The sequence below is a fragment of the Chinchilla lanigera genome, unplaced genomic scaffold (genome assembly GCF_000276665.1).
Source record: "Chinchilla lanigera isolate Chin_1 unplaced genomic scaffold, ChiLan1.0 scaffold00070, whole genome shotgun sequence".
In the NCBI taxonomy this organism is placed as follows: domain Eukaryota; kingdom Metazoa; phylum Chordata; class Mammalia; order Rodentia; family Chinchillidae; genus Chinchilla; species Chinchilla lanigera.
Genome location: NW_004955471.1, coordinates 6,871,926 through 6,895,757, shown reverse-complemented (window position 1 = coordinate 6,895,757; position 23,832 = coordinate 6,871,926). Strand labels below are relative to the sequence as shown.

General features: G+C 34.5%; 1 protein-coding gene across 4 annotated transcripts in view; it reads left to right on the top strand.

Annotated features, from left to right (window-relative positions):
- The window catches only part of Fbxw7 (F-box and WD repeat domain containing 7, E3 ubiquitin protein ligase), a 174,132-nt gene that overhangs the window by 130,833 nt on the left and 19,467 nt on the right, over positions 1-23,832 (top strand). For 3 of the 4 annotated variants that reach the window (XM_005400897.2, XM_005400898.2, XM_005400901.2), the window contains 2 exons: positions 16,395-16,477; positions 19,613-19,754. In XM_005400897.2, coding sequence (XP_005400954.1) covers positions 16,395-16,477; positions 19,613-19,754 — 225 coding nt within the window. Of the gene's footprint in view, positions 1-13,557; positions 13,993-16,394; positions 16,478-19,612; positions 19,755-23,832 lie in introns of those variants that run through there. The other variant, XM_005400900.2, reaches the window with a different exon arrangement.

Genomic DNA, 23,832 nt, shown 5'->3' with positions numbered 1-23,832 from the left:
CTCTCGAGTTTCCTATGCTGTGTGGGTTCTCCTTAGGTTTTAGTGATGGAGATCACATGCTGAACATGCTCACATGTATGAACACTCCCCAGCCCCCTGCCACCACCGTGGATGCCTTGCACAAATACACACAAATAAAATGTAAACCCCCACCACTGTTCAGTAGCTTATCAGCTATGGTCATGCTGCAGTTGCTTCCTTGAGGGGAAGTGTTACTCTGCTGCTCTGTATTAGCTTTGTTATCATGCGGTATTTTTCAGCTGCTCGTACTCATTACCATACAGCTGGTATGTAGAGAAGAGGGAAACAGGCAGGAGTTGTACTGGCTACAAGAATGAGCAGCTCTCTCGCAGATGGGGTGCTGCAGATGGGGCATGTGTTTGAACAGGTTTTACTAATAACAGAGTGCATTAAATCATTCTGAGCAAGTCTGAGGTCAGTGCCATGAATTCAGAGCTTGAGAGGTTGTTTAGCTTTTTGTAGACCTATTTAGAATATTAACTAACTCTAATACAAAAAAATAAATAAATAAAAGGCAAACCACAGTCTCCTCCAGTTGCACCTAATGGGTTTTTTCTCTACTTTACTGTTTAGTGTCTCTTTAATATAATTTAGAAGGTGCTACTAGTTGGCTAGTGTCTCTCGTTAAGCTAACCTCTCATAATCCTAAATATATTTACTTAAAATTCCCAAACCACATCTGTATTGAAAAGCATACATACTCTGAGAAAAATGCAATAACATTCTTCAGTTATATGTAATCTAGAAGATGAAAGTCAAGCAGTATTTGGAGATGATATGTATAGTGCTGACTACACTGAAGATTAAGTTGAGTTATTGTTGAGGTATGTTCCTGCTACAAAGTTACAAGTGAATGAAATGTACACCCAAAAATGTATCTAGTCTTGAAAGTTTTCCTTGCTCACAAAACCAAAGTGAGTAAGGTATAATTGAAATAACTGTCAATACTTTTTTGAACAAAGTATCTCAATGGAATCTTCATTCTTTTGACCTTTTTTTAAAAAATTAACTATAGTGTTTGTTGATGTATCCTGTCTCAGTCAGAGAAAGTGATAGAAAGCAGTTAAAGCAAAAAAGAGGCAATTATATGTAAAATATATGTATTCAGTTTAACCTTCATGTGAAAAGAATTTTTTTCTGTTCTTAGAGATTAAAATATATAAATATATATTATATAAATAATATAGATAGCCATTTTTTGCACAAGTATTAATTACAGTGCTTTTGATAATTCTCAGAAACTTTCATGCTTCATATTGTTGCTAGTAGAGGAACAAAATGTTGTTAATACAAATAAATAGTTTAAATGAGATCTTTGAAATGATATATATAAGCAAACATTGTTAAGCATTGCTAGGACTGTATATTCCTTTTAATAATGAAAGTTTTTATTGTTTTGGTCTTTTATAAAAGTATTGGAAGTGCCACACCATACAGTTGCATTTTCATTGCAGTCAACCTGTATTTCCTTCTAATTTAACTTATTAAGTTATATGAATACCTAGGAATACTTTTCCTTAAAGGGAAATACAAATGTGTAAAATATTATAAATATGTAATAGAATACTACATTAAAATGATAAATACACATAAACTATTGTTCATCTATAGTGCCTTTTTCTGAATATTATATTTTTCAAATTATGGTGAAAATTAACATTTTAAAATTATTTCTGTAGTTCTGTCCTCCTTAAATAGAGTTTATCTTACTTTATTCGTTATCTCATATATTATTCATTGACATTTTACTATGTGTAGACCATGTGGAATATAACAAGAATAAGAGTAGAAGTGGTAATTGCACTTACAGAATTTAGAATCTGATGTAGAACCCAGGCAAATAATTAATGTGCTAACATGGGAACAGTTTTGGCTTCAGACACTGTGATTGACAGCTTTAGAACGGGGAAGAGTTAGAATGAAATTAGAGATGCCTTTATACAGATGACTGAGATACTTCCATCTCCAACCCGGACCTTCCTTCTGAGCTCCAGAGCACTTGGAACATGATATTTTCTCACCTGGATATATTTCAAAGATGTCCCAAGATCCATGTGTTTTCAAGAAATATATACTTGATTGCCATTTCCTCGATGAACACTCAATATTAGCTTTTCACTGTTCTTACATAAAGATAAAATTCCTTTATGAGGTCTTAGAGAGTCAATTTCTGCCTTACTTCTCTAGCCTTATACCCACCATAGTACCTTACTTCTCTGCCTCTGGCAGTATGTGGCACTCTTCCCCATCCGCAACCCAGCTCAGTTCTCCTTTCAGAGAGATGCTTGCTCTGAACCCCTAGACTAGCTCACAACCGTAACATTATATATTATTTAACATTCTGTAGCTTTTCATTCAGTTTTGTTTTGTTTTGTTTCATTGTCTTCCTTCTCTCCTAAATGATAAACTCCAGCCGTAAAGATGAGACCATACTTACTTTAGCGAGTATCTAATAGGCACCCAAGTAAATATTATATTGAATACATGAGAGTGTCTATAGGAAGTTAGAATAGCAACATAAACCTGCATTTGTTGCAGTGATGTCTCCTAGGCAGGATGAAGATAGAGACAATAAAGTATGAGACAGAATCACAGAAATATTCATGTAAACACTGATGTTTGCTGTTGGAGAAGGATAACCACACATGGATCAAGTAGCCATTTGTTAAAGATGGACTGGCTCCTAAAAAAGGTCTTATATGGTAAAATTAAGAAACGGGGTCAAAGTGATAACCACACTGTGTACTCTGTATGTACATAATATTCTGTCTATGCTCATATGGAAAATCTATAACTGTGTGTTGAACTAAAAGTATTTAAAATCAAGTGGAAGTTATACTAGTTCCCTTCAGGTGTATTTGTGTTGGGGTAATCAACAAAGAGTATTTTAAAGCAACTTCTTCAGTAACTGTGATATATAACGCCTGTCAGTTTTCTGTAAGGTTCAGACCATTTTGGTAATGATAAAGAATCCTGTAGTTTCTTTGAAAAGACATTTCAATAAAAATCCTTTGGTGTATTCTGTTCTCCGCTTTATTTCATTATTTCATGTTTTTGGGAAAGAACGCATAGGACCATGAAGGAGTAGGACATAAAAGTTTTTAGAGAAGTTGGGAGAAGAAAGCAAAGTCCATGTGTTGTGAGCACCCTTCATCAGACTTTCTTCCATTCTGCCCACTGTTGCCCAGCATAATACACATTATGTCAAAAGGTAGCAGAAGCAGTTCTTACCAAGGAGGCACTGGCGGTAGTATATAAACTTTTTCCAAACTCTTTTTGGTGGGCTCCTAGAAGTGAAATGTATCCGTACACATTAACTACCTGCTTGTTGTTCTCTGTGTACAGTAGCTCTAGCGTAGGTTTCATGGGCACATCACACATATATAAACTGAAGTGGTTCGTAAACCTTGTAGATTTGTATACTGACAATATTTCTTGACTCATGGAGAAACCATGTTTCATTGTGTGTAGACCAGAGACCAAGATCTACTTACGTTCATCTACCTTACTTAATTGTCTTAGGGCAATTTAGAGAAGTTACTTTAACTCTCTGTGCCTCTTTCTCATCTATGAAACAGAGATAATAATAGTACCCCTTTCATAAGGTTGCTGTACAGCTTCACTGAGTTAATGTTAGGTTAACATGCACACCTAGAAGAGTGCCTGGCTTTTAGTAAGTTCTCTTCCCTTTATGCTTTCTTAAGGGAGCATCTTTTTAAAAATAAGTTGCTTATTTAAACTTGAATAAAGTTCATAGCATTTTGATGGGGTACTAAAGAAGTCAGTTTAAAATCTAGGGTTTGTTTTCCCTCTGTTCTTTTGGTTTAAAATATTACCATTTGCATTTCCTGAAAATATTTGTTTCTTCTTCTAGCTTTGTGTATTGTCGTATAAGTCATGTAATTTCATTTTATTAATACCAATTTGTTATTGGTTGACTTGTCTGTCCTTCTCTCAATTGGGAGTTATTCCAGGATAGAAACTACTCCATCTTGCTCAGTTTTACCTCCTTGTTTTTTGGAGCATGGTTTTCAGTTACCCTGGCTATTCCTCAAATATGGTAGCTCTAGATCCCCAAAAAATAATGTTTGAATTACTGCTTAGTGCCCTCCTCCCCATGTTGCTTCGTTGTTTAGAATATAAAGTGAGCCATTGTATAACCCAGAGGATTCATTTGGATGAGACTGACAATATTATAATGGAACTTGAGGTTAGAGACTTACTATAAATTGTCCATAGTAATTACCTTTTCTTGTGCTGCCTGTTTATAAATAAACATAGTGAATTTCACAAAGTTAAAGTCTTGGAAATAAATGGATTGTTGGGGGTAAATTACATCTTGGTCCTACTAAATCTGTTTATTGCAACTGTTTAACGAAAAGTAGGTGAGTAGTAACATCTTAGAAATACCATTTAATTTCAGTGTTTGCTTTTCATATTTGATTGTGATGATCAGCACATCTTTATCCCCTCTTGAAAAATATTCTAAGTCTTTTCTTAATAAGCATTTTGTCTTGACAAAATAAAAGGAATGTTTTAAAGTGAAGAAGAGAAGGTGTGTGTGTGTTCATCTCAAGGGCTAATAAAATACAGTACTATGATTTCAAGATTATAAAGTTTGACATTGTTTTGCTTGTTCTCAGCAGACCAACGTGCTTAGATCCAACGTGAATAATTCTGCATTCACTTAGTCTAGCCATCATTCTGTCACTATGTACTACGCCCTCATGTAACTGGTGGGAAACTTGTGATAGAGAACTTTTTGGTGTCATGTATGAAATATGACAGAACTTCCAAAATTAATTTGTAGATACTTGGAAGCCCTCGTATTGACTGATAATTTTTAAATTATATACTAAAATACTGAAATAAAATTTTAATTAGGGAAATGAAAACAGTTCCATTGCAAACATTGTTAAGACATCAAAGTACTCATCATCATCATTCTTACCTAGTTTGCTGTTAATTAAAAAAACACTATTATGTACCAGATACTTCTTCATAGTAATATTATTTTAAAAATATTTCCATAACAGGCAAAACTATATCAAACCCTGCTTATGATCTGTTACAGCAGTATTTCTTTGTAGTCACATTTCATTTACTGACTTAAGAATTTTTTGCAGTCTCTTGAAAAAGTGGGGGAATCATATAACATGTGCTTATTAGTGATATAATTCTTGACTTTTTTCATAGCAAAGAATGCCATTTGTTTCATTATATATCAAATAATTACTTTAAATGTAAATCTGTTTCCAAAATAAATATTTAAATTTTCCTTTCTAAACATAGTAGATTCTGATTACTGGGTCCTTTTCTACTCATTTGACAGCTACATCAAACTTAAAGAGCAAGTAAACTAAGTAGTTTAGTTAAAGATTACTATGACGTACATTTTTTTATAGCAAGAATGTGGTATTGTGATGTTTCTTACTAGCATCAATACAGAATAAGTATTGAGTAAATATTTTTACATAAGTGAAATAAGTTTGAATCCATAGACATTGATTCATAAGTAGAGTTTTAAAAGATTGGTTAAAGTTATCCTTTGTCACTTTACTGGAAGATTAGATTCTTGAGAGATGCCTATATTTAAAAAGTTCAGTAAGTTTGAATCTGAATTTCGTGTATCTTCCAGCCAAATTGGTAATTGAGCAAAATTATCAAAATCAGTATCAAGTAATACAAGATCACAGAGTGGAGAATAATGACATTTAAGGTTAAGCAGATTTAGATGACTACCTGCTGGTGAGGTTGTACCTAAGGATAGTATTAAACTTTGTTGAAGGGTTTTCCAACTTTGAGGTTCTATGATTATGTTTTAGACTCTTGTGTGGTCACAGAGAAACAACTTATGCAGTGTCCTTTCAGCTCAAAATAATGAAGGACGAGCACAGCTTTCGTTGTAGCAGACATTGGCTGAAATAAAGTCGGCAGATGTACTGAGAGTCTAGAGATCCGAGCCCTATCTTGTTTCTCAAAGAGTAAATTATCATGTGGAAAAGGAAAATCAGAGCTGAGAAAGCAGAAGAGCAAGGAGATAGACATATAATATGGTAGATGTGTCTTACAAAATTAAGTTACTGGGGGCTGGGGATTTAGCTCAGCGGCAAAAGCCCCTGCCTGGCAAGCGCAAGGTCGTGAATTCGGTTCCTGGTACCGGAGAAAAACCAAAAAACAAAAACAAAAAAAAAAAAATTAAGTTACTGGCTATAAAAGGCTTACAATGGGGCCTAACACCTGGTATACAATAAATAAGGGCTACTTCCTATCCAGTTCTTTCTCTTATAAGTTAGGAGTCTTGAGGATAGGTGCTGAGTTTGAGAAGTAGTTTTGAAGTAGCAAGAGAGAGAGAAATGAAAGAGCAATTGCTATATGAATTACTGAATTGAATAGAACTCAATTACTATTATGTATTCTTTTGTCTGTACCTCTCATTTCAGTAGATGAAAATTAACTTCGTGAATGGCCTTCAATTTTACATACATTTTTGAGAATATAAAAAATTTGAGCAGATCACAGTGGTGCATACCTGTAATCCTAGTGACTCTGGAGGTGGGAGGATTCCAAGTTTGAGCCCAGCCTGGGCAACTTAGAGCCTGCCTCAAAATAAAAAACACAGAAATAGGTTGGGGGGGTATAGCTCAGTGCAGAGATCCTGAGTTCCAGTTCCCAGTACCACAGTAAAATAAAAATAAGTAAGAAAATTGATAAATACATTAAAATATGGGCAGACATTATGCAGAGCTGTGTTATGTCAAATTACTCCTTTTAGAACTCTTCTAATGACTTCACGTTGCACTTCCAAACTGTTGACCATGGTCTGCAAGACTCTACATGATCTGACCTGTATTGACCTCCCTGACTTCATCTTTTACCCGTCACTTCACCCTAGCCACATGTACTGCATTCTTGCTCATCCTGGGCTCAAGCTTGTCATTTTGGCTTAAAAGTTGTCTCCTGAATGATGCCATTCAAAATTAATCACACTTCTCTACTACCCTAATTACTGACTTATTTCATAGTGCCCTATTTTATTTCTCTGTTTGAACTTAGCACTAGGTGAAATTATTTGGCTTATGTATTGATTTACTTATTATATGTCTTCTCCTCCAGAATGTAAACAGTATGAGGGTGGAGAGTTCATCTCTCTCATGTTCATCATCCTATGCCTAGTATCTAGGACAGTTGCTAGCACATAGTAGGGCTCCAAAGGTTAAACTTGTTTTTTGACTGGTAAGAGAAAAAGAGAGGAAATCTCTTATTAGCCACTTAGATGACCGCTGTTAACATTTTTATGTATTTGTCCAGCTTCCCTCAAGGGACCACTATTGAAAACTGTATACCTCCTAGTATTCTAAGTTCTGTATGTGATGAGCAATTTCTGTTAACTCTAAAATGCTCCTAGCGAAGACTGAAGGGTAGGCAGATGTGGAGAATTTTCAAATCAAGTCATAGTTTGGAATAGCCGAAGTCCTTTTGGCTACAGATTGGTCAGAGTCAATGACTTAGGTCTCTGCCTACTTCCCTGAGTTACAGTTTGCACGTGTTTTCAAGTTTTTCTGGGATTACAAGATTTTAATGAATGTTTAAGAAATCTGCCTATAACATTCCCTATCCCACTATATTCAAGTATACAGCTTGCTTTATATGTTTGTATGCTTTCTGGTATCTGAGTGTCTATTAAAACAGAAGTATCTTTCTTACTCAGTATTTGAAGCAAAAGTAGAAGTCAATAGTCTTCATACCCATTCAGTAAAATGGAAAGATGGTGGGAAGCACTTTGGAAGAAACCATTGTTTATTAGTTCAAAATTTTAATTCTGGTATTACAAACTTGAATTGATAGAGCAACACATAGGTTATCCCATAGCAAACCTTATACGGTTAGTGACTCCTGGTACTAGAAGTCTTACAGGTGTTATTAATCCTGTTATTGTCCTCCTCCTCAACACCTACCAAACTTTACCTTTTAAAGTCAAAGTATATCTTTTATGAAATCTTACAGACTTCTAAAATAATTTCTCCCTATTCTGATTTATGCCACCCAGTTTGACAATTGATACATAGTCCAGTATTGTTCTCTATTAATATCTTGTCTTGCTGGATGGGCTTTTGGCATCTTGAGGGAAGAAGAGTACTGTCCTGTTTTTGTTTGTTCTTGATAGTATTTTGCAGATTGGGATATAACAAATGATTTTTTAATTGATTGTTTTAAATTTTTCTGTCCCTTTCTGTCCCCATTTCCATTTGCCTCAGATGCCCTTACGCAGTAAGGCATGTATATACCTGGATGTCCCCTAGGAGCCTCATGAGCTCGTAGGTAGAGTTTTGGGAAGGCAAATGGATTATGGGGACTTGGAGCTGACCCACTGTTAGGAAGTGGGATCTGGTTAAAAGAGGTGGGTGTCTACAGGCATATCCTGGAAGGGTTTATCTCCTTCCTTAGCTCTTCTGTTTATTTTCTGCTTCCTATCAGCTGTGCCATAAGCAGGTCTCTTCCACAATGCCGCTCTGCGATGGCGTTCTACCCAGAAGCCAGCTGACTATGGACTGAAATGTGTGCACAAATAAACTTCTCCCTTATGTTGTGAGGCTTAGGTATTGTGTCCTAGCAACAAGGAAAGTAACTACGACAGGGCCTAAATAAATAATTATTCTATGATTTAGTAGTAGTTTGCATACGAAATTATTATGTGCGTATATACTGTCACACAGTTTTCTTCTTTAGCAATGTCTGATTTTTGGTTAAGCTCAACTTGTACTACTACATGTCTAGTGGAAATTATTAAAATGTATTGAACTTGAGGACCAGAGAGCAACATTTTCTGTATAGTTGGCTGTTTAAGACACTTACCTCCCTACCTCACCTTCTTCTCCTGTTAATACTGGCTAGCACTTACTTGTTATGCACTGGACATTTGCCCTGTCCTCACACTGACTTGGTGGTATTACCATTACCAATTTGCAAGTAAGAGAAAAGTGGGACTCATAAAAGTCCAGTAACTGACAGAAGTGACACTCCAATGATGGCAACACTTGTGTTTAAACCCAGAGATCTCTGATTTTGAAGCTGTTGTACCTCCTCACACACAAAGGAGAATTAGATTAGATGATTTTCAGGACCACTGGCTTCCTTCTATTAAGGTATTTTTGTAGATTCAGTAAATACCACTTTCTTTGTCAGTTTGTTTTACTTCTTATCCTTAGCCCTTGTTTCATAATTTCTCACGATAATAGCTACTTTAAGAGATTGATTCCAGAATTTTAAAGTCTTTGAAATGAAAAAAAGATTGCTACACCACTATGTGAAGAATTTCTCTTCAGTCAGGTAAATGTATATGAGCCTCACAGACAAGCTTTGGTACTTATGGTCTTGGTAAAGAAATTCCAAGGGTGAATGGGTTGTCGGCCTTACACCGAAGGAAAATTCATTTCATTCTTTCTCCATGTTAACTTAATCCCCTCTGGCTAATAATGGGCAGTTCCTTACCTTATTGAAAATATTATTATGAGAAGTTTGAGAAGAAACTTTGGATATAAATTCAGGATGCTTACTGGTAGTCAGATTTGAAGCATGAGATAAAAGGATTGTTTTCTAGGTAAATCACATAGTAGGAGCTAGCTAAATTATGAATGAATGAATGAATGAATGAATGTAGGAAACATATTATTGACTAATACTTTCACTTACTTGCATTGGTGAAAATGTGGATGCTAGAAACATATGTTATTTTAATTAATGAAAATTGTAATACAGCAGGATTAGTAATTTGCCAGTTTTAGTTATGAGCACTCACATCCCAGAAAATTAATGACAGTGAGTTAAGTTTCATGAAGTTTGCTTCAGCCTCAACATGCTTGACATTCCTTTCTTTGATGTTGAAATTTTGAATTGACTGAATTCTGTGCTTAGGGCAGGACAGCTAACTGTGGTAGGTAGTGTCCTGTTTCTTTCCAGATTAGGGAGTGTTGTCCTGATAATGATAAATCACTGACAGGAATATAAACATATTCTCTTATTGTTATAATAAAATAGAAATGCATTTTAAACACCAACAAGATAATTAAAAGTCCCACTAGGTTTTGTAGTATTAACTAATTATAATATAAAAGCTAAGTACGCTGTGTACCTATGCTTGAGTATATCTACTTATTAACATATACTGTACTTATTAAGTAATACTGTGGTTGCTGTTATTGTCTTTCATGGGAAATTATTAAAAACTACCGGTTACAACTTTTTCTCTGGATGCCCTGCAATTAAAGTTGAGTAGGATGTGAGCCTTTAAAGAGTGAGTAGATGGTAAGGAATGAAGATGTATAAAAATAATGACATTGGCTATGGTCAGTGTAGTAATAGGTAGTGTAGTAACAGATCTTCATGTATTTCCAATGCAAATAATGTCTGCAAGTCAAACTAAGCAAAAGCACTCTTAATTACTAACTTGTTTTGTATACATACTTTTCTGAAATTACATGATTCATTGAAGACTTTATATTTTTTTCGCTATTTATATGTGCATTAGTTTTTCTTTCTGCCCTAACCAAAACTTGCCAGCTGTTTGCTCAGAAGAAGCCATTTCTGTTGTGCTAGTAGCTCTTGAGTTAATCATTTTACTCATGTTGTCCCCCAGAGGCTTACACTCTGGAGCAGATAGATCCTCATGTCTTTGTACAATTTTTCCTCTCAAGTTACTGCTGTCACCCAGTTTTGTACACCTGGCTCAGTGCAGCTGTGATGAGGTGAACACTGGGTCTGAGTTGGCAGACAGACTATATTCCAGGTCCTTGCTGGTCACTTCCCTTGCTTGAATTTTCAGTAATGCATATAGGTTATCAGTGAACACACGAAGTCATTTTTTTAATGGTATTGCCTAACTGCAATTTTATAGGTATTTGATTTATTGTAATGAAAACATATTTAATCAATTGAGACACGAATTCTAAAAATTTGGGTGACAAAATAGATATTTTCTTAGTTATAAAGGATGAGTAATGAACTTTTTCAATGAACTTCATATTACTTAACATTGTAGCACATGGTATAAAATATTTTATTTTTTAATAAAGTTACTTATAGACTGACCTCAGGTCAAAATGTTTCTGGCTACCACAGGGGTAAGAGAAAGGGACTTAGATACAAACATACAAAAGACTTTCTATATCATATTATTAAAATCTGAATAAAGTTTTAAATATCTGTGTTTTTAGTGAAGACTGCCAGAAACAGGAATGTGAGAATCATTTTTTTACATTGTTCATTTATATATTCTAATGGCAGTAATATAATAGATTACAATTTTCGCTGATAATACCTCAGTGCTGAAAATAATTTTTGTTTTTACTCAATTACTTTAAAATCTAATCGGGCCTTGATTGATTAACTTCGGCAAATTCTTTATTTACAGTTAAATTAATATTATAAACAAGATGTAACGGAGAATTGTTGAAATACTTGGGAAAATAAGGTCTTTACTAATAGAAATTATACCCATATACATTTCTCATTTAAAGGACAATCTGGTTAATAGAAATCATTCCAAGGGGAAATCATGGTAGATGCAGGATATGTGATAGTGCAAAGACTTTCTCAATGTATACTTTTTTGTATATGATTTTAAATTTTGACACATGTAAATAGCTTACCTTTTTAAAAAAAACCATGCATATACATGCTTATATATAAACATTTATGGCAAACAGGTTTTTGTGTAACTTTATAGCCAAAAGTGTAAGGGTAACCATAGGAACATTCCTTTGAATATACAGCACCAAGAAATATTTCTTCTTTAAATGTCGTAGATTTTGAGAGAGTAACCCCTACTTCATTAAAATTGCTGTGTTCTGAGTAGATAGGACATGATTTTAGTTGAAGGCAAAGTATATACTATTAAATCACTAGTATGCTACTGGACTTAGGACAAGCTGGTTGCCATGATAAATTCTAGAGGAAATTTCAGATGTTTGTGTTACAGTGTTTTCTTCAGATAACAAAGGGAGAAAGATCATTTTTTAAATTTATTTTTCCCAACTCATGGGTGTTCTAGTGTCTCATAAAGGGTTTTAAGTGGTTCTTAACCATTTTTTTCACTGAAACTAAGAGATTTCAATTTAAAAAGAACTTCGCTTTGAAGTGAGCTGATTACTTACCAAGCTCACTTTTTCTGAGTACAGTACAAATTACATATTGTTTCTGAGGAAAGAATTTAAGAGCTAGCAGAGTTTTTAAAAGATAGTAGATGGTAGAGTATAATTTCCAGGAGAAGATCCAGGATGTATATTTTCCTAAAGTCTCACAGTATCTTATTTTCATTTGTATTTTAAAGTAGAAGACATTACAATGACCTAATGTTTTAATTATAAACGTAAACATTCTTTAAAGTATGATTCTATTTTATGCAGTATTTGAAATTATTCTACTAAAGAAAGCTATTTACCACCATAGCAGAGAGCATTAAGATGTAGTAAGTCCAAATAGTATTTTTTTTCTTTTTTCCCTGAAAAAACTTTTTAAGAACTTTAAATAACTATAGCTTCACAGTTTACTTGTAATAAAGAATGTTAATGGGGAGGGTAGGAGTTAATTACCTAGACCTTTAATAATGGGCCTTTCTAGTAGTACAAGGAATCTTATAATTGCCTCCAAAGCTAGTAGGTAGAAAGTTGTAAGATAAAATATCTAGATTTATGAATAATACTCATCCTAAGAAAAATGTTGCCTTCAGGCAAACTTTGTTACCTTTGCTGTTAAATAAAATACCTTTTTAATGATAAGCAGTATACCTTGTGAAAGTAACTTTGGAGGTAGAAGTCCAGTCTCCAGATTAGATTAAGAAGCAAAGGTAAAACTAGTGATACAGCTTTTGTTCCTTTAGAGAAGATAGCCTTTCAGACCTATTTTATACACTTAAGTGGTAAAAAAGATAATCTTGGGATAACTAAGAATTAATGCAGTTTGTGGTAATTTTCTTGAAAACTATATTTTTAAAGAATGAAAAGGAAAACCATAGGGAATACTTCCATTAAATCTTAATACGAGACATTCAGTTTGAAATATAATTTATATTACGTAGTTGCTGCAAATGCTGTATGCTCCAAACTGGTTTACTTTATTGTCGGTTCCCCCAAAGAATATCTAATCTCTCCCTTTGGGCTTGCCCATTTTATACCATCCAAGCTACTTGAGAAATCCGATCCCCCATGCCAGGACTCCAGGAGGACACTTAGGGAAAATAGCCTGTTTCGCCTCTGTTTGGGGCGGGCGGGGGTGAGTGGGTGGGGGCAATATGAAAATATATTTCATTTTCAGAATGTTTCCGGAACGACTTATTTGTGGAAATGTTGCTCTATTTAAAACTCTACGAAAATGCTGGTTTCACAAAATGCAGAGCTAATCTCTGAAAGTTGGGCAGGGGGAGCGGGCTGCGGGGTGGGGGCGGGCTCTGCTGCCCACGTCTCCCTCTGTTCAGCGCGCTGTGTGCTCACGGCTTCCCTGGAGCGGATCACCATATAATTGATGTGCAGTCTGCATTGCTGAATCCTGGACTGCACCATTCTGTGTTCAAGGGAAGATGTAATCTGATCCCTCTGCTGCTGAGGGAGGAATCTGCTCAGTCAAGGCTTTGACAGGGCATAGTCTCCTCCAATAATCTTCTCGGTTCTCTCTCATTATTCCCTCGAGTTCTTCTCAGTCAAGCTGCATGTATGTATGTGTGTCCCGAGAAGCGGTTTGATACTGAGCTGCATTTGCCTTTACTGTGGAGTTTTGTTGCCGGTTCTGCTCCCTAATCTTCCTTTTCTGACGTGCCTGAGCATGTCCACATTAGAATCTGTGACATACCTACCTGAAAAAGGTTTATATTGTCAGAGACTGCCAAGCAGCCGGACACACGGGGGCACAGAATCACTGAAGGGGAAAAATACAGAAAATATGGGTTTCTACGGCACATTAAAAATGATTTTTTACAAAGTAAGTAATCTGTTTTCTTCCTGTGCTGTGTGATTGTGTGTGTGTGCCTGCCTGAGCAGGAAAATCTGTATCATCAGAGATGGCTGCAGTATCCTCTAATTTTGGTGGGTGGCTGGATGTCTGGTGTTCTGTTTTATTTCATGAATGTAAGCAAATAATGGAGCGACAACGTGAGCCGGGGAAAGCTTTACATTTAAAATAAAATGTGTATTTTAATCAGAATTTTTCACTAAAAATTTATTCAGACTTTAGAAATGTGGCTCCGTTAAATGCTGACCTGGAAATACTCTATCCTTAGTTGGCTTTCAGTGAAGCATTTGCCTTCAGTTTTTCTATACCTTATTTTTCTTTTACTCAGGAGTTGGCTCTTAAAGTGTACAATCGCTAGAATTTGGGGATTTATGTTTAAAGAGATTATGTTTACTTTCTGTGCCCCTCAGAAAATTGCAGGGTTCATTTTTGCTTCTAAAGTCAGTATCTTTAGTAAACGGTACAATATTTGAAAGACTTCAGAATATGCTTTGTTGTGTAAAATAATTAGAAAATAAAATCCTCAGTATTTTTCATAATATATATTTTGAGCATTTTTATTCATTGAGGGATTTCCACGATGGAAATAAAGTTTGCTTTTAGTGGCAAATGGCATTTGCAGCAATGTATTTACAAGATATCCTGGGAAGTTTTGATAGCCAGTATTACCAACTTAATTAGAATGAATATCAAAGTTTCTCGTAATAATTATGAAAATAATATACAAAAGTTATCCCAAAACTTGATTGTAAGATAATCTCTACTGACTGACTTTCATGATGAATTCATTTGCAAGTATGTGTGTCTATATATTATACACGTGGAAGCATGTAGCTACCTGTACATTACAGCTTTGATAATACTTTATGTTTGGTTTTTAATAAAATCATGTAGAGAAGGAAATCAGTGGTTTTTGAGAAGGGTCACTTTAAAATAATGTAATGATTAATACAGAACAGAAACTTCTGAAGGAAAGAAACCAGACCAATTCTATTTTTTTCCAGTGGCTATTTTACGAACTAAGATATAAATTGTAGATAGACTTATTGTACCCTCACCTCCACCCGCTAATGTAAGATCATCCTGCATTGAGTAGAAGACTTTCTTCATGATGTTAAAAATCACGTCTTTACCGTGGCTCAAAAAGATTTTTAGGGTCTCTTTAGTTCTTTTTAGTACTCACATTGTATCATACTGTGTTATGGTGTTCCCATGTGAGGCAATAGGTAGGAAAATAAGACTGTAAAATAAAAGAGTTTTCACCTTACTAGAAAAATGAAAATAACTATTTATCACTCTGGGTCTCTCCCCCCTCCCCAGTAACTTGCAGTAATACAGTAATTAATTAGTGGATACAAATCTGAAAAATATTGTTGAAATAGAAAAAGTTGAGTTTCATCAGATCTTATTTTCTAGTTTTAAAATAAATATAGTAAAATTACATCAGTTAATTGATAGTGAGATAAAAATAAATGTTTCAATATTGGCATTGACAAAATGAATTTCTGAATATATTTAAAATATAACATGGCATAATGAAATACCTACAAATGTAAATGTTTGATATATCTTATAAAGATGCATAATTCATTCTCTTGAAATGCTTTTGTTCTTGTTTCAAGTTAAAATATTTTATCTACAGTATCTGTCAGTAGAACTGTACTCTGTATATATAGCAATTGATGACTTTTTCCCTTCAGCTTTATCATGCCATTTCCAGATCTCTCTCTTACTATGGATTTACTTTTTTTTTTGCTGTCTGTATTGTTCATATTAATTATATGCTTTACTATAATCAGTGTTCAAGATTATTTTATTTACATTGCTTTCTCTACCCTTTTATAATAATAATAGGTATTTAGAGTCAGTCATTTCTTTACCCTTTTATGATGTAGGTATTTGGAATTTAGTTAATTTCCAATCTTATTTTTGGTATTTTGTTTATTACCTTTCTTAAAATGTGTTTTTAAGGAAAAATGAAGATTAGTGAGAAGACATGTTAAATATGGTTCTTTTCTGTATAAGTTAACATGGTTTTTTTTTTTTTTTCCTTATGCTGGCTATTAAACTGGAAAACATAAAATGTGTTACTCTCAAGGAATATATATGGTTAACATCAATTTTCCAGTCACTATACACTGTTCTGGACAAAATATTTTACAGGGTAAATTTACCTTTTCAGTTGGCTAAGAATAAAACAAATAGAATAAATAGAAGAAACTGTGAAACAATTCTTCTTTATTAATTACCTAGTTACCAGTATAGGCACATGAAAATTTAAGAATTTATAAAATACTACAGTGTTAACTCAGGATTTGATAGTTGGACAGGTGATTTTTTTTTAAACATATCTTATTTGCTTTACCTTATAGATGAAAAGAAAGTTGGACCATGGTTCTGAGGTCCGCTCCTTTTCTTTGGGAAAGAAACCATGCAAGGTCTCAGAATATACAAGGTAATATTAAATGTAATAATTGATTCTCTCATGGTTCTCATGCTTTTAGATTTGATGATTCTGGAAGCATTGCTTTCAGTTTGTTCTCATAGGATAATCATTTATCAGTATAGTTACTTGTTTAATGTATTTTGAGATTACCGAAAATTGGGAAATACATCAGTTTAAATAGGAAGGACTACCACTGTAGTTTGTATTTTGTAGTAATATATTGAAGTAAAACACAAGCAGAAGTTCTCTTGTGAACAAAATGTAAAATCACAATTTTTAAGGAATTCCATAAAGTAAACCATAAGATATGAGCAAATATGTTTTGTTACTATAGCAACAGCTCTAGTAGGGTGGATGTTATATGCAGAATTGAAGATAAATGATTAGCAGTGAAATAAACCTCACAATTACTAACTCAGACTTATTTCATGAAATTAATGTGTTAGAAATTCCCTTTTACTGGCTTCCTAGGTCTTATGCCTTTAACACATACATTTCTACACCCGTGGAATAGTTTCCATAACAACTCAATACAATTGTAGTCTTGTTTCCTGCTTCAGTCCATCATTTTTAGATTTTGCATCAGTATGAAACTTTTCCCACTCTCGCACTAATTAGGTAACTTAGGCACAGTATCTGTAGCCTAGCTAATTAAAAATGGCTTCGCTCATCATTTGAAATGCTGTATTTTAAAATTTAAATGACAAAAGTATCTTAAGAGCTGTTTTTTGGTCTTTTTAATTTTTTGTTTTTTGTACAGTTGACACTTCAAATAACTAATTGAAAGTTAATAGTAGAAACCCTAAGGAATTTCATGTTTATGATAGTTCTTTTTTCTCCAAGTATTTTGATTTAGAATTACTTTTGTTCTATAAGATGTAGATTAACATTCTCAGACATCAGGCTTTTCAAAATTGAATGTCATTACTGATTCATCTCTTTTTAAAAAGAGAAACAGTTCATTTTATTTCATTCCACTGTGGATAACATTTCTTTCAAATGCTCTTTTATAAAGTTTAGAAATCATAATCATTAGGTAATTTTATATGCAAAAAACTGAGGAGCTGATACAGAAGAGAAAAATAAAGCTACCCGTCAGCTCCTCAGGAACTGCTTCTCTGTGTGGTATTTCTCATGTTAACTGTGCCCTTCTTCTCTCTTTCTTGACAGTTTTACTGTGCTTTGGCACTTCCACCAGAGGGTGTGGAGGGACAGAGAGCAAGGGAAACCATTCCCTCCATGCTGCCTTCTCCTTTGAGCCTTAAGAAAGTATTCTTGGATGAGAAGGCCGAGTTCAATGCTGTTAATGCTGTTTTTCAGATGTATAGATTTCAGTCAAAACATATTATTTTGGTTTTCTATTAATACGGCTTATACCAAGATAGAGTTATTAAATTGTTTGGTTGTTTTTTTAAGGCAGCTTATAAAAAATTGTTGAATTTTTATTACAAAATACATTTTAGTAAAATTTATCATTAGTTGCTCTCTTTTTATATTGAGAAAGCAATTACCTTTTAATGTGTAATCTTACTAAAGCAAAAATAGACCAACGGCTTATTTATTTCCATGTCTTTTTGGAGGTTTTGTCAATTACTAATGTATATATTTAATATTTTTGTGATTTTTTTTGACAGTTTGACATCTTTCAGGATGAAACTGACTTTACATTTTTTCCTAGAAAATTTTAAGTTATAAACATATATCCTATTTATTTTTCGAGCAAGGGAAAATTGAACTTACCTTTGAACTTGAAAGAAAAAAAGGATAAATTTAATTGTTGAATGTGAGCAATTATCTCAAATATAAAAATGTTAAAAGATTGGAAGGGAACAGGTATGAAGATTTTTCTATAGAATACAGTGATTGAATTGCATTTTTAAGCAAAAAATTGAGATACACTGGATAGAAAAATTTGCAGGGGTTGCTTCATTAGTACATTTATCAGAGCATGATACTCAGTTATGGTGATATAATAATTGCATGTGTTCTTTTAATTTAAACCAATTTATTATTATAAATCAATGAATTGAGAGTTATTTTCTCAAATGTAATGTTACCTGCATCTTTTTTTGTAATGTCTCTAAAGTACAAATGCTCTGTATTTATCGTGTTTAAATAATTTAATTGGATACAGAAATTAGAAAGTAAAGTTTAATACACTTGTAACAGTTAAAACTGTGTTTCTGCCAACAGTCATTTTGGGGAATGTTAGACATTTTTAGAACTAGATCATACAGTCTTACTCCTTCATTTTACTGGCTTCAAAATTTTAAGCTCAGATTTGTTTAATGTTTAATTTTCTCAAAGTTTAAATTATTGGATAAGAATGTTTAGATGATCTCATTTAATTTTGACTGTAAGTTCTTGATACCTATTTTAATAACTATTTCTGGTCAAGAGAATGTTGATGTGATCTCATTTTAATTCTGCCTGTAAGTTCTTGATATCTGTTTTGAATAACTATACTTTTAATCAAGACTGATTCCTGTCATGTACTCAAACTAAGATTTATTAATAACAAAATATTAGAGAACAATAGGTATAAATAATTTTGCTGTAAGGTAAATTTAAGGTAATGTAAGGTAAGGTAAGGTAAATTTAATATCCAAAACATTTCAGTGTACTATTTTTAGATCTGAGTTTTTAAGAATCATGAATAATCTCACACCCCATTTCATAAAGAAAATTTAAATTTTTACTTAATTATGTCACTGAAGACCTTAGAAGTGAGGCGTGTGTTTTCTAAGGAAACATTTTATTTTTTTGATAGGGATTGAATTCCTTGCCCCGGGCATGCTGAGCACATGCTTTACCACAACGTTATCCCCCAGCCCTAAGGAATTATTTTAATATTATTTGTGTGTATCAGTGACTTGCAGTTTTGCCATAGAGATGCTGTCATTTGGTTGCACTTAGCACTGCTGAGATGATAACAGGTGTTATGTAGGAGGGAGGAAACTTACTCTAAGAATAGCAAAGAAGGTTTTTCACACCCTTCCTCTCTGGGAATAAGCAATTAAGGGAATAAAGGAATTCATGTTTGAAATATGTGAGGTCGTCATCCTCATTACTCTTCTTGTTAAATCAGAGTTCATTAATCTTAATATCTATCTTTGCTTCTACTCTTGCTTTTTGTTTTGGTAGTACCACTGGGCTTGTACCATGTTCAGCAACACCAACAACTTTTGGGGACCTGAGAGCAGCCAATGGCCAAGGGCAACAACGACGCAGGATTACATCTGTCCAGCCACCAACAGGCCTCCAGGAATGGCTGAAAATGTTTCAGGTGACTTACGTAAATACACTACTTGAAATGCTTCACTTAATTGCTACAAAAAAGCAGGGATTATTCAGCCACAAAAAGAATGAAGTGTCCTTACGTGCTGCACCATAAATAAACCTTGAAAGTGTTATGCTAAATGAAATAATCACATCCTATTTTCATTCTGTTTATTTTGTTTATAGGAAATGTCCAGAATAGGCAAATCCATGGAGACAGAGATAGTCCGGTGGTCGCCAGGCAGTGAGGGATGGGAAGACTGGGAGTGATTGCAAATAAGCGCAAGGCCTTTTTTGGTGTGGAGGAAGTGCTGGGAACATGGAAGTGTAGACTTCCACCTGGTGTTGTGTCTCAGTGAAGTTGCTGTGCAAGAATAAGGGAGCTCATTTTGCCGTGTAATAATTAAGAAAGTCCGACGTTTATTTTGTAGAAGTATACATTTGCATTTTGTACTGCTTCTCAAATAAGACCTTCCTTCCTTTTCTCATTTATGTTTGCATTTCTTAACTGTGGAATATACTTGTTTTCGAAACCGCATTGATGTAAATTAGGCATTTAAAACTAATTTAAGAACTCTAATTAGTCACTGGAAGAACTTACCCTTTACTGCTGCCCTGGTAGAATTGATGCAGTTTCTTCTTATCATAGCCGTGTTTGTGTACTGCTTAGTGTACTCCTGTTCCAAGTACTATATTTTCTAGTGTTTAAATTCTTTCGACATATACTAGAGGACTGTTTGCAACCAGACCTTGACTATGAAGAATTTTATAAATTAATGTAGTGACATTAAATTGACTTATCTCTACTTCCTATGAGATAATGTATATAAATCAGGTGTTAACAAAATAGTTGGCATAGATTAAGCACTTGCTTAATTATTCTTTACAGAATATAAATAAAATTATGTCAAATGGAGATACCTGGTATTAACTGCTATCCTAATGTAAAATGAATATATTTCACTACCTCTGCCTGCTTGAATGGTTGAATATATAATGCTTAAGGAAATAATAGTTGAAAATGATACTTGTTTGACTTTATTTGGTATTTCAGATTTTTTAAAGGTGTTACCTTATATAAGTTCTAATAGTATAGATAGACAAAAACAAAATAAATGGCTTTTTTCTTCTGTAGCTGGAAAACTCAGTTGAATCAATGTTACTTTTAAATGGAGTTTTAAACTTTTTACCCTTCAGGTGATTTTAGAAACACTAGGATAGTTTGGGGTGGGGGAGGTATGATCAAAGCACTAGAGCCCCAGTTCTCAACAGGGTTTGGCTTTGGGGCTAGATGAGACAAAAACGTCTCAGGACGTTTTTGGGGGAGCTACAGTGGAAAGGGAGAGGGATGGGGCAATGTTAACAGCAACCTCCTGTGGCAAAGAATTATCCAACCCAAAATGTCAGTGGTACCAAGGTTAAGAATCCCTGTGTTAGAGAAATGAAAGCCATATTTTATTGTTTTTAAAATATTGTGAACCACAGCAATTACAAAGTTTTTTTTGTAAGTGCTCCTAGTCAGTTGCTGACTTATCTTTTCTCCAAGGCCTGTTTCTGTCCTTTCCCTCCTTCCCTCTTCATTCTTTTGCCTCATATTCATGGTATTTTTTACAATTTTTATGCATGAACTCAGAATCCTAAAGTTTTTATTTTGTCTCATCTTTGTAAAAGAAATTTGTCCATCATCAGTAAGAGATGAAAACAAAATTTATAGACATTTATATAGTCTTAAAGAGTATTACAGATTTTCACCATCCCTGCTCCAGGGGGATCGGACTATGGATGTCTATTGTCATGTGGCAGATGCATGTGAGTGTGAGCACAACAGCCCTTGAGAATAGCATAGAAATGATTCCTTATGATTTTTTTGTTGTTGGTAATAAAATACCAACATGATTAAAATTACACTTTAGTAATGGTTTTATCATCATGGTAGACAGCCTCCATCATGCTTACTTTACTATATGAAAAGATTTATGTCTGTTTGTTTTTTTGTTTGTTTTTCTCCGGTACCGGGAACTGAACTCATGACCTTGCGCTTGCCAGGCAGGCGCTTTGCCGCTGAGCTAAATCCCCAGCCCCAAGATTTATGTCTTATCAAGAGGAAGTTCAGAGTAAGGTTATTTATGTGGTAGGGTTTGGCTTTTTCCCAGTGTTTTAGAAAACCAAAAGATTTTTTGTATGCCATTTAGGGTATTAGCCAATTTTAAGGAGACTGTCTAATACTGATTGGCACTTGGGGGCATTTGTGCTTTATTTTATAGTGAGGATTTTGAAGAGTTCTTTATAAAATGTTTGCTTGTTCAGTGAACTCATGCTTTCCTTAAATGATCAAATGTTACTATTTACTGTATTTCATCAAATCTGAGGCTGCTTAGATATTTAGATGCATCCCAGTTTCAGATATGTTAAACGAAAAATACAAAAACCTTATTTTTTAAAATCACTGAGACTCAGTAAAGAATGTTAAACCAGCTTTGTCCTTCAAAGCATGTGATTACTTTTTCACATGAGAAGTAGGTGTGATGAAGGAAACTTGTGCTTAGTTTACAGAAGTAACGTAAAATTTATGCCTGCTGGTATAGGACTATGTATTTTTTTTTTATATAATCTAAAGCAAACAGATCTGTAGCATCAAAAGGTTGATATGACAGGCAGATCAGGGCCTTAATCTTTTCAGTATCATGTCTGCCTCTGACGCACCCAAGGTCTCTTTGTTGTATGCTGCCCCACCTTTTCAGGGCTGGTGGCAAAATAACTAGAAATGAATCACTTGCCAAAAAGCTTATAATGCTTTAACACATAACTTGTAGGCAGTAAAGTATAACTTGTAATTTCATAGTAAAGTGGGGGCGCCGTAAGTTGACCTGTGCGGTGGAGTGGAGGGGTAATTGCACTGATGTGGTTTTTTAGATCTGGGGGAGGAGCATTCGGTGATGACTCTTCTGTCGCATGACCAGCAGAATGGGATATCTCATCTCCTTACTGTCCTGTTACTTCTGAGGAAGTGATACAGCGTTGTTTTGGTCCAACTCCATCTGTTCTGACAAAGTAGTCTGTTCTCAATTTGCAAATTGAATGAGAACAAATGATACACCATTTTGGATAAAACGAAACTGAGACAAAATGCTAGTGCAAAATAGAAGTGAAAATTAAAGACAAGACCAAAAAACAAATTTTGTAACATTTGAATTTTCCATAGGTATTGATGTGCATAAAAGTAGAAACAGACAAATTCTTGGTTTCTTCAGAAAGTAAAACTTAGGTGATGCTGTCTGAGTTAGCTTTTGACATTAGCTGGCCTTAACAATTAGAACTGGCCCACAGTTCGGATAGACTGGATACCATGCTAGACGCGCTAGAGAAGCAAGTTCTTTACCACGTGAAATTCAGGCAGAGTATTACCCAAGGTCATAAAACACTGTGTGTAATTGGAATCGCTCAGACTGGTAGACCCCAAGTTCTGGTTTGTGAATCACCCACACCAGTGTTGGATGAGTTGCTTAAGAAATAAATGTCCTCAGCCATATCTCCACCGCTGAACCTCACCTTAGCTGGTGGGTCATGTGTGAGTTTTCTATTCCTTGACAACCATTTGGGAGCCTCTGGTCTGGGCCAAGCCCTTTGTTAGGTAGGTGGGGCCTCTGAGACTCAGACTGACAGGACTTGCACACAGTTGCACAGTGTCCAACAGTGAGTTTACTGGTGACGCCCAGTCTGTTCATTGGTTCGGTGCCCCTTCTGCTGTTCCTCACTGTGTGTCTGCTTGAATTGAAATAAAATTCCACTTCTGCAAGGAATTTCCAGTTTTGCATTTGCAATTCTGCACACAAATAAAATTTGCACTTCTTCATCTTTTCTGAATCTAGAATGTTTTTCCTCTTCCTACATGTTCCCATTGGCCATCATGAAAAGCCACAAGTGGTTTTTCCTTTCCCAGGTCTTTTTCAGACAGAAGTAAAGTAATAATAATCAGAGTTAATCTATCACTTTCCTGTTCCAGATAAAGAAACTAAGGCCTGTGAGGTTAAATTGTAGCCCTAATTATAGTATCTCCTCTAAAAGTTGAGTTTCCTGATTGCTAA